We start from the raw sequence: 12,450 nt of genomic DNA on the forward strand, positions 1-12,450 counted from the left end.
TGCAAGTCTTACGATTTACAAGCCTAGCTTTGGAAGTTACCAAACACAAATCATAATAAAAATTATACACTTTAGTGGTATAAAAGTCGTATACTAAGTTATCACATAACAAAGGAAAAAAGCTATCGCTTATCAATTACGAGGAATTTTATGTAAACTTGCTTAAGAAATTTTCTATGCTATTGCTTTTAAAATAAAATAGCTTCCAGTCTGGTTGTTCTTCGCTACCAATTTTGTTGTAAAACTCTTTGGCTGACACGTTCCAATCCAGGCACGTGAATGCTATCCGGCAGCACTTCATTGCAACTGCGATCTGAAAAGATTTAAACAGTTAGAATGCTCAGCTTCTATTTATTAAAGGTGGTGATAAGTACAAAGTCTTTAAGAGAGATGATTTCATAAACCTTATTTACATTATTAAAAAATCATGCTTTGACACTGGAACACTCTTAAATTCCTTAACTTCTTGCGTAGGCTATATGGAGACATTGCAGAGTCAAGAAACGATAAAGATTTATTGCAGAGAAAAGATTCCGCTATCAGGCAGCAATTATCTAGATACCCAGGTATCCCAGGTAGTGCAAAAAACTATAAGGGCGACATGTTTCGGATTATTGGCAAAGACTGATCGTCGTTCCATCTAGCAGATTTGGAATCTACCTACATACACATGAACAAATTGCTTTCGTGTAGACAGAAGGAGAAAGAGTTTTCGATGAATGTTCTGGCGTTTTATACTCTGAAGAGTGTCAGACGAAAAGCTTAAGTATGACTCGAAATGTTTGCTTTTTTCATTTGCATTTTTTATTTTAGATTCGGACGTAAAGCCTTAAGATTGAGTCTACTGCACAAAAAACAAAAAACGCAAAGATGTCAAAACTCTGTTACGTTTTAGTAATATATGCTCTGAAAACTAATGAAACTATTTGTGACAAGTAGAGAAACGAAATTAGCTGAAATTTAAGATTGAAGTCACAAACGAAAATAAAATTGTCTTTTGCATAGGGAATTATGTGAAAATATTTTTAAAAACGTCGTGAAATTCTCTCAAGTTGTCATTTCTAGTTTCATATTCTTCTAGAATGTTAGTCATGTATCAATTCACTCAAACAGAAACAAAGGATTCTTTGCAAAGTTGTTTTGCGTTAAAACATAAGCTGTCTACAATGCAAATCTATTTGATAAAACTTTGATAAAAATGAAATACATAGTAACTTGTTGAAATGACAGAATCGTGAAGATCCCTAAAGTTGTCATTTCTAGTTTCATATTCTTCTAGAATGTTAGTCATGTCTTAATTCACTCCAACAGAAACAAAGGATTCTTTGCAAAGTTGTTTTGCGTTAAAACATAAGCTTTCTACAATGCAAATCTATTTGATAAAACTTTGATAAAAATGAAATGCATAGGAACTTGTCGAAATGACAGAACCGTGAAATTCTCACAAGTTGTCATTTCTAGTTTCATATTCTTCTAGAATGTTAGTCATGTCTTAATTCACTCCAACAGAAACAAAGGATTCTTTGCAAAGTTGTTTTGCGTTAAAACATAAGCTGTCTACAATACAAATCTTTTTAAGAAAATTTTGATCAAAATGAAATTAATATTAACCTGTCGAAATGACAGTACAGAAAAACAAATCAAAAGTAATTCCTCGTAAAAACTAATCCTTCAAAATTCCTTAGCTAAGCTAATATGAATAAACTTATGGTTTCACTATATTGCATATAAAGATCAAGAATAGTTATTTTATAATTGCACCGGAAATTAAATATTCTGAAACATACAATCACTAATTGACATAAAGAGAATTTATGTACAAAAACAGATTGACAAGATATAGCGAACGTGAAAATCATTATGAAATACATTGAGTAGACAAATCCGGTTTCGGCTGCGACAAAACAGCGGTAACAGATCAAACAGCGCCAATTCGTTCAGAAAAAATGATTTCAATGCAAATATTTGGCAACATGAGAGTTGACTTTAATAATCAACGTAGAGCAAATCTAAACTTTGAACAAATGACGAAACTGGAAAAACTGCTTCTAATCTTATGAATCATCATGCCAGTATACTTTGTTATATCGATTACATACACCACGAAAAATTCATATACAGATTAACGGGTTACTATCATAATTGACATATCCAAATATACGAAGATAACAACAAACCTGTCCTATTCTTTTAAAGAATCCTGTTCCAATGCCAATACCTAAGATATCAAGAAACACGATCCAGCCTCTCTCTCAAAACTCAGATTCAAAATCTCAGATACTTCTCAGAACTTTTAAAAACAAACTTCCTTAGTCAAACTAAACTTAAAGATGATGTACTCAGATAATTTGTACATTGACTAATAATGAGATGAGACTGCTTTAAACTTAGAATTCTATTTTGAATTTCTTTATCATTCTCCCATTGCTTGGACATTATGAAACACAATGTTGGATCTCGCAATTGGCAAACGGGGCGATCACTCGGGATCCTCTACAGCTATGTTGGAAAGATCTTCGAAAAAGAAACGGTACGAAGATGCCATTTGCTCTTTTAGATATTTATTATATCAACAAATATTTCTCATAACTTGGCTCGCTTGCAAATTTTTATAATCAAACATGGAGCCTTCCAACAGATTGTATTTTTTAGTTTAAATCCAATTGAATTCAACCTCTTTTTCTTGGAAACCTTTGGCTCCTTTAGGAGGGACTAAAAATGTTTCTTATCGTATTTAAATACATCAGTTTAGAGGGGGTTCCATCCTCACAGGTTGCTTTGGGGCTACATAATTTGAATTCGGCCTTAATGAAATACTTTATGGGGGCTTTGTGTGGGTGCTGCAGTCAACTCGATGATTTGTGCTCTTCACATGAACATGAGATTGAGATCATTATATTATAATAGCTGAATATTGCGCTTATAGATTTTTTAGCATAAACTTTCAGGAAATGTTGCAAACTTTAATAAGACATGTTTTAAAGGCAAAATATATTGGTGTCTTATTTTAAAGAGAACTTAAATCAGTTCAACATTGATATCGAGACAGGGGTATCTATTAAAAATCTAAATTAAAAATCTAGAAATACTCTACTTTCGTATAGATCCATGATAAATGGAATAAAAATAAAACACGTTTTAGTGAAAAATATTACTTGAAATATCAAGTGAAATACTTCTCAAAGTAAAACGTTGTGACAAAAATAAACAAATTTCAGATACCTCTGTACTTGGGCTGAACATACATGTCTTCGAGGTAGAGTAACCTTCCTTTCCAAGTTGAATATCCATAGAAATACAACGCATAGCCAGCCATCTCTTTCATGTCCTGTTTATCAGCTTCTAAATAAACAGCCACTTTGAAATTTAAATAACGACAAAGATACAGAAAAACATGAAGATGCTCACAAATTTAGAAATTCGAGGTCAATTTGGTTGATGTTAAACATACATCAAAAGAAATTAATTCAATACAGTCTTATTTGATATACTAAGAAATTCATTTTCATTAGTTGAATTTTCAAAAAATTATGTACATACAAGCGAACATAATCTCAGAAAGACTATACAATAATAATTGGCATTAAAAACTACACAGTTATAAAAGAGACAAGCATACAGAAGTTAGTAGGATGCCCTTATTCAATAAGAATGAGCCAAAAGGGGTTGTTGAGAAGGTTGCGGAGAACATCACATTTGGCCCTTGAAAAAGAAAGCCCTTTTTTAAAAAATACAGGCTCAAAAAAGAAACTGAGAGTCGCGCCTCCTAAATCCGAAATCGTCTTAGATTCATAAGTTTTAAAAACAATATAATCAATGATTGATCATGTAATAGAATAAAGAAATTTAAAAGACTTATTTTGTTTCGAAGAGAGTGTAGTTAGTTTTGAGATCGAAAGCTATAGCTTAAGAAGAAGGCGAATGGTTAGTTTTGAGATCGAAAACTTAGCTGGTCCAGATAAGATCTCAACAACTATCATTGAAGATGTAGGGGATCTGTTTTCAAACCTCTGACAATGATTTCAAATTCATCGCTTATGGGTGGGGTTTTCCCAGATATTTGGAAAATTGCCAGAGTTACACCTATTTTCAAATCAGGTGCTAAGAAAGATGTTAATGATTACAGGCCTGTGTCAGTCATTTCGGTTTTCCCGATGATCTGGGAGAAAAGAGTTCATGACCAGCATTTTGAGTTCCTGGTGGCAAATTAAGTGATCACAAGAAACCAATATGCATTTCAAAAACTATACTCCACTGTGACATCCTTAATTGGAGCACCAATTCTTGGTATGAAAATATCGACTGCAAAAAGCTGAATCTGACGATTTTTCTGTACCTTAATAAAGCGTTCTATACGGTCGATCACACAATCATGATTGAAAAACTTAGAGCATACGGCATGAAAGGAATCCCTGGAAACTGGCTCAAATCTTACCTTGATAATAGACAGCAATACTGTTCCCTAAACGGTAAGAAATCTAAGGAGAGATAAGTTCAATACGGCATACCCCAAGGATCTTACTTAGGCCCCCTTCTATTCATAACAAATATCTATGCTAATGACACTAATGTGACAATAGCATCGAATGACATCGAGAAACTAGTGGCGGATGCGCAAGAGGAGTTACTCAACATTTCTGAATGGATGAGAGTAAATAAGCTAAGTCCTAACCCCTCAAAAAAAGAGCACTTGATTATAGGCCACCCTCGGAAAATGAAAGCTGTAAATATGCCGAATGGGTTAAAGTTGAATGACTCTGAAATCAAACGAGTTTCCAAAACCAAATCATTAGGGGTAATGGTTGATGAAAGTTTGAAATGGGACGAGCAATTTAAAACTGTTAAGAACAAGATTTGTGGTGGACTTGCTTCACTGAAGAAACTGAGAAACATTCTCCCTCAGACGGAGCTATGCAATGCATATTACGCCATCGTTGAAAGTCACCTACGCTACGCAGATGTAATCTGGGGCAGTCTTCCAACAACAACAAAACTCGAAACTCTCCAACGATTACAAAATAGAGCCTAATCGATAATCGAAAGTGTCAGATTAAAAGACAACTGGTCCTGTGATTGGCTGAACGTCAATAATCTTATTTTCTTTGATCGGTCAGTTATGACCTATAAGATTATGAATAAGCTAAGCCCCGAAAGCCTTTGGGATGTTACAATGCAATGAAGCCATGTAACAAGAAACTATCAGGATCTTAAGATACCAAGACCAAAAACAGAACATGTAAAAAAGGGCTTTTAAATATTCGGCTCTAAAAATAAGGAATGATAGGCCTGTTGATATACGAGAGGCCTCATCTCTCGGTTTCTCTAAAAAACAATTGAAAGCACATCTACTGGCTGATCAAAAACGTTAACTTCAAAACACGACCCCATGGAAGAACAGCAATATTAACATATTTAGATACCACATATTTGCCTTTGAAATTATTTTTATTTGTTTGTTTGATAAGATTGTATACATGTATTATTAAATGCTGAAGGGTTTATTTTTCGTGTATAAATATTTACTCATATCATCATATTCATATCATGAGACAGGAAGACTTTATGTATCATATTAAGCATAAATGTTTGGCCTAAGGGACTTAATTTAGGTCGCTTCGTTAAGCAAAACTCTCTGATTTCAGAATACAAACTATAAACACAACAACATCCACAACAACTGTCTTGATCATTTCCTGGAAGAAGCAAAGAAGGGATATACCATTGATCCTTACAGTCTTTGCATGATAAGCCTTTTACTAAGATGACATAACCTTGCTGATAACGATGACGCAGTCTTTGCTGATAATTTCTATGTAGACGATTTAGTGTTCGGAGCTTCAAATTTAATTGATGCAAGAAATCTATACTTGAAAGCTGTGGAAAGAATGAAAGAAGGGGGCTTTAACCTCAGAAAGTGGAAGAGTAGTAATTTAGATTTGGTAGAAAAATTCTCTAAGCATGATTCTCAAGTTTCAGAGACTAAAGAGAGTGAAGAAACTTATGCTAAAGAAATGCTAGGTAGCAAATTATTGGAAGATAGAAGATACAAGGTTCTAGGTATATCATGGGACACTTTGAATGACACTTTTCAGTTTGACCTGAGTAAAGTAACTGAAGTGATGGAAGGTGAGAAGATCACAAAGAGAAAGATATTGAGTTGTTTAGCCAAACTTTTTTATAATAAAATGTATTCACCTGTCTTAAAATATATTAACCAATACCTAAATCACAAAGTTGGCACCAGAAAAGGCCAAGAAAAGTGACAGAATTCTAGGAAGTTCAAATATAAGAATTCTCAAGATAAGATTTAAACTACCTTCTGACGGTTCAATTTCCGCAACCAAACACCTGAATAAATTGCCGTTTTGGAGACCATCATCAATTAGATCTGCGAGTAAAAGAAAATATTCATCGAATAACTTTAACAATATAAAATAACGCTGAACGTGCCTCCTTGGGGTCAATAAAAACTTGCATTTAATTAGAAAAGCACCTATGAACAAAATCAGCTCGAAGGATCATACAAGTGAAGCAAGACTTACCACCTAACCACTACCGACTAACCTTGAGCAGTGATCACAACTTCAGATAAAGGCTTTTCTTGATAAACACATAATTCCTGAAAAGAGAATTTGATAGTCAAGATCTTATTTGGTTTTGGAATTGAGTATATTGACAAGCACAGGTGGAGCAGGCGCACGGGTACGTGTACATTTTCGACGTGTTACCGATTTTCGGACTTTTACACAAGACTGAATCCATTCAAGATCGCGTCAACACTGGAGCGTTTCAAAGTGGTACCATTGTCATTTTGGTATAGATCTTTACATACAGAGAAAAGGGATACGGCAGTGCTTCTATATCATTGAATGGCGGTGTAGTTTTATTCTGTTGCAAGCGTCGAGCTTGAGGAAGCAGAGATGTTGTATGTTTCAACGTAGGTTTTACACAATTCCCGCTGTGCAGCCTCCTTTTCACGAAGCCTATCGCACATGGATTCAGTCCGTTGCAGTTGAGAGGCATATTAGTCTTCGAATATCTCGCAAATCTTTGGCAAAAATGCTTTCGTTTTTGAGAAAAATCCTCGAAAAATCCTGAAGTCTTTCCTACTGTCATTTGACCAGTTCTTTTCCCGACCCAAATGGTTTTTGCTTCCATCATCGCCCAGGTTCAAGATGAAGGCGGCTTAATGGAAAGCGATAATTTTGCAACATACTTTAGGTTGTTTCATGCAGGTGCATTAAGGTCGTGTAGACTCTAAGTTGGTTGTATACCTCTACGAACCAATGTTAACACTGATAAAAGACTGATCAAGTGGTTCAGCCCATGGCAGAAGAAACATCGGTAAATGCAATATTTCTAGCACTGATGTACCCGTGTATTGACTGGCTTTGACAAACTGACACACCTGTTTTGACCCGGTTAGCGCAGTTGCTATGAGAGAAATTTTCAAACGCGATATGTTGCCAGAAATTCCTAGTCGGCCCTGTCATAGATTCCTTGTGCTTCGAATCGATGGCCAGATAATGGATTAAGAAAATTCTGATATAATTGGAAGTGTCTTAGAAATTGAGCGTGGTCAACAGGCAGCTTATTTTTTCAAATTTTCTGAGAAAAGTAAGGCTACATATTCCGTTCTACCGAATCTACGGTTTTATCTACGTGATCTTTTTGAATAAACAAACAAAGAGGCACAATCATATCCATATTTCAATTTGTGAAGCCTATAAGATACTAAAAGGTAACACGTAGAGGTAAATTGAATGTAATTATTGCCTTTTCAAGGAGAAAACCGGCACTGCAAAAGCATAAATGCCAAGTAAATCCAAATAATAGGAGCGAAAAGCCGTTGGTCATTGAGTTATGCTAATCTAATCATTGCTGATCTAAACACAGATAAAGAAAGACTCTTTATTCTGGAAGCATTTTTTCTTCACGGTATGGATGGAAACAGAAAACGGTATACGGTACAAGCATGGGCAGAATATATTTTCACATTCAAGGACGGTACGCTTACCATACTACTTTCCGTTTTGGAAAGTTAAAATTGAGGCAACTTTTTTCCACGGAATTTGCACCGTTTGACCGTTCAACCAATCATGTTCGAGGCACTGCCTACTTCTGACTGAGTGATTCTGAAATACTTGAAACAGTATTACCTATCATCGGTGAAAGCAGACAGAGTTGTAGAGCCTCTATGAGCCCCTTTGTAAATGCAAAATATTTTTCTAATTTTTGCTATTTATGTTTCGTGAAATTTTTCGAGAAGGCCTATCTTGTATTTTTTATAGAAACACTTGTATTATCATAGTTCTGTATTTTCATGGAAGTTTCCATTTTGCTTTTATTCTTGAACTGTTTTTCACCCACATGCTCTTCTTGTATTTCTTTCTCCTTTTATGTCTTCTCTCAAAAGAAAAAGCATCAAAAAGCTTGTTACAAAATGGCTATGACGACACTAGCACAGACTCTTCTCTCATCAGACCATTTTAACTAGTTCTTAGCTCGAAAATATATGAACCAGGCTACTTGCCATGTCTACAGTGAGGTTTTCTTCAGGTTATGTGATGAAAAACTAAGAAATTCGAAAATAAAATTTCTTATGTTACCCTTAAAACTCATTATAGCTTACTTGAACCATGCTTGAACACTTTTCAATCTTGATGAATGGCATTATTGCTTTATCACACAACCTTCTAACCCCCCGGGGCCGTGCCGCCCATATATGGGTGGGTTCGAAGTTTTCGAAATCCCGAAATATAGGTATCCATAAAAATGGATTAGCTTCACTGTCGAGAAACCTTAATTTTGTGTTTACACAAAATTCTTCCTAACCAAAGTCATGTTTGCTTCCTTCTCATGTGCCGTGTTCTGCAAGAACGTTGGCGATAGCGGATTTCCGCATCCTTCGGTTTTTCGTGGTTTTCATCAGTTCATCCACCTTCATCATATAAAGGTGTTTGCTATGCAATGTTTAGATATTTGCTACGTAATGCAATATGTCAGTTGTATTTCGTCGTTTTTTCAATCATTTCCATGCTATTTACAGCTGATTTCATAAACCTGAAAAATGGGTATTTTTTCTCCAAATCCCAATTTTTCAAACATTTGCTCTTTCCTGTTTCCACTCCCTCTCTTCGGTTTCCACCATTCTACCATACCGTAACCACCAATCACATAAACCTATTCTATATTTGAAATATACCGCACATACGCTGATTTTTTTTATTTGGTAGCTCTGAGAAGTTGCCCTGCAAACTGGGGTGAATATAAGTTATCGTTGGTTTATTTGTTGTAGTTTTGTTTATTTTTCGCGCATTCCGGTGTTCCTTGTTTTTCTGCTTCACCCTAGTATTCTTAAGAATTCCGTCGATCAGTTTTGCTAGCAAGGTTCTTGCATTTTTGCATTATTTCATCAATTGGCAGTTTTCAATGATACATTGATATTTCAAAGAGTCCCTTTACAAATTTGGCGCCTATCTTTTCGTTCAAAATACCTGCATTCTTTATGATTTGATAAAGAGCTTGCCTTAACACGATTTAGGTATCAGAATTCTAATCACCTACTGCGAAAGCATGCTAAAGCATTATAACCTCTTTTCTACCTACCACGTAGCTGCGCAAGTTTTTGTGTGTTTATGAGTTCATAAGATCACAAGTTGAAATTATGATTATCTGCGGGTTTTGACTTGTGCCTAAATGATTCAAGGCCTTACAGAAACTTCGATTTCAACATGTTTTAAATTTAAAAAGCCACTGTTGGTTCGCAGAAGATCAGTTTCTTGGCTCTTCATATTTCGGAACCAAGTTTTTTGAGCTGCTTGTATCAAATACCAGGTCAAAAAACTTTGACTCAAGTTGTCTTGAATAAAAGACGAGTCAACCTTCTTCGAACTATAACAAGAATTTCATATATGTTGAGCTTACATGATATGATTAAATCCTGAACAACTGTACCCACAAATAGCTGCACTTACGAATCAGAGGATTGGAAGAAATGCAGAATAAATAGCAAACCTTGATCAAATCAAAGACACGGTTGGCATCAGAAGGTTGGGCTTCCCTTATAGAAAAATTCATTATTGATAAATTCCTTTCTTCTTTTTTGCTGCAAGGTAACAGCAAATCTAAAACAAAAAGTTAAGGAAATAGTCAGAGTTTGATTCTGATTGATGTTTCTTGCATTCAATTTCTCAATTTAACAATGAATCAAAATAAAACAATGAAAATAAAAATCTTTTAGTAAAACATTCTAAATGTTCAAAATCTACTAAATAGTTATTTAGTTGTAGCAGATGGCACACTAATCTCGTCAAAGTAATCAGAATTTATTGTTTGCTGACAGAATCTCTTGTTTATAACCAGAATTTGCTGTTTCTGACCAGAAAATGTTTTGAGAAATCAGTTCACATGTGCTGTTTACATTCAAAATATCTGCAAATTTCAGATAACGAAATAGCAAATTTTAGATTACAAGACCTTAGATTAAAAAAACTTAGATGAAAAAAGAGAAAATTAAGGAAAATTAAGAGATTGCAAGCAAAAACTTAATTACAAAAGAGAAAGATTTAGAGGTTCAAACATGAAATCTTAGATTGCATTAGATTAGAAAACAAGAGAGAAGAAAATAAAAAATTCTAGATTACAGAACAGGAATTAAGAAAACAGGAAAATATAAAGATCACACCCTTCTTATAGTTGAAAATGCTCAATCCTTTGAAAGGAAAACAGTTTTTTATTTTTTGAAAATACTGGTGTCTATTGAAATTTTAGATTTATTAAGAAAGGGCCTGACACACAGTCAGATCTTTTCACCAGATGATCACAATCAATATCGTCTAAAATCTTTTGAATATTTCACACTAATCCATCATGTATCAGAAGAAGGAATATTCTCAAAATGTTGTAAAGCACTTTTGAAAATGTGATAAAACATGAGAAGCTCTTGATAGTGCTAAGGAAAGCAAGACAAGGAAGACCCAGGATGTGCTCTTGGGAGATTGCAGAAACCTGTTGAAATTGAAAATCATTTCAGTGACAAGTCTTGTAGTTTGGTCTCCAAGCTTAATGATTGTAAAACATTGGGCTTTTTTACCTTTAATTCTTAACTTTAACTGCAAAATTCCACTCGGTGTTCATGCATGTGCTGTATTCTTAGTGTATTATTATCAAAATGCCTATTAACTGTATTTCATAATTTCTATAACAGAAGATATTGAAATAGAATTGCGATATTGAAAATACCTGCTTTAGGGTGAAATAATAAATTCAGCAAAAGGAGCTTGCAAAATAATCAGGAAATTATGATCCTTCAAAAAGTATAATTGACAGCTGAGGTAGAAAAACATTTTTCAAGTGGGGGCAAAGCCACTCAAAACAATTAAACAACAGAATAGAAAGTGAAATTTACCTGACAATTTAGCAAAAGCTGGGGGGGTACCTGCCCACCCCCTAAACCAGCAATTTCTGCCACTGATTTCCAGTGGTTCACAAGGTTCACTTCAAATAAATACAATAGGTCAACATCAAAGTTGCAGACTTGAAAGCGCCAATAGTCATAAATACACAAATACTGACTCATAATAATTTGTTCTCCTTTCTCCAACAAATATTAAGTAGCCGAGTTGGTGTTAAACGCAAATTTTCATATCAGCTTTTATTCACCATGAAAGCTATTGACAATTCTGGTGTCCAACTGAAGCAGAGGTTGTAATAATTATAGAGAAAATTACTTTCCTAATCACACAAACTTGCTATGCTAAGCCAACATCAAATTGATGAATGCTGTTGGTTCCATGTTAACTGTACGCCGAAGGTCCATCCGAGCATTTGTACACTAGGTGAAGATCTTCGGGCTTAAGTACACTAGGTGAGCAAAAGTATTGCACCACCTCCCTACAAAATGGCTGCACCGCTGCAAACTTTTTATAGCAAACCGAAATTCAAATAGCTAAAGCAAGTCAAATTAACATTTTAAGATGACCTTTAGGGTGGGAAATAGTGGGAAATTTATAAAGGTAAAGTGATGAAAATGAAAAATGCAAATGTATCTCAGGGAATTTCATGATTGAGAGTTGAACTATGCACCTACCACTACCATCCAATTCCTAAATGTTTGTCAGGTAAAGAGATTGATAAAAAAAATGTTTAAAAAAGGCCAAAATCAAGATCATTCTGAGACCTTAAGTATGATCTCAAGCAGGGCCACCAAGAGGGGAACAAGGGGGCAAATTTCCTTAGGGCCTCAATGTCTAGGGAACCTCATAAAGAGAGGAACTTCATTTTAAGAATATAATTAATCGGTTGATTGTTGAATGATAGTAACCCAATCAGTTTATAGAATGGAAATAATTGTAAAACGTGACAATGAAACAATTGAAACAAAGTAATATTGAAACAATTGCAAAAGAATGACTGCAAAGAGTATTCTAAAGTGTATTTTAAGCTAAT

At 34.6% G+C, this 12,450-nt stretch overlaps 1 protein-coding gene across 1 annotated transcript; it reads right to left on the reverse strand.

The window, feature by feature from the left end:
* Window positions 1-129: 129 nt before the first annotated feature.
* LOC135694192 (diamine acetyltransferase 1) lies at window positions 130-11,495 on the reverse strand. The gene is made up of 7 exons (XM_065212889.2): window positions 11,411-11,495; window positions 10,018-10,127; window positions 6,565-6,619; window positions 6,317-6,388; window positions 3,223-3,342; window positions 2,178-2,218; window positions 130-313 (listed from the first exon to the last, which is right to left on the reverse strand). Exons 2-7 carry the CDS (start codon window positions 10,078-10,080, stop codon window positions 149-151), a joined length of 516 nt encoding a protein of 171 aa, XP_065068961.2. The 5' UTR covers window positions 10,081-10,127; window positions 11,411-11,495; the 3' UTR covers window positions 130-148.
* Between the last annotated feature and the right edge of the window lie 955 nt (window positions 11,496-12,450).

The sequence above is a fragment of the Rhopilema esculentum genome, chromosome 11, assembly GCF_057945365.1.
Source record: "Rhopilema esculentum isolate cy_ngs chromosome 11, ASM5794536v1, whole genome shotgun sequence".
In the NCBI taxonomy this organism is placed as follows: domain Eukaryota; kingdom Metazoa; phylum Cnidaria; class Scyphozoa; order Rhizostomeae; family Rhizostomatidae; genus Rhopilema; species Rhopilema esculentum.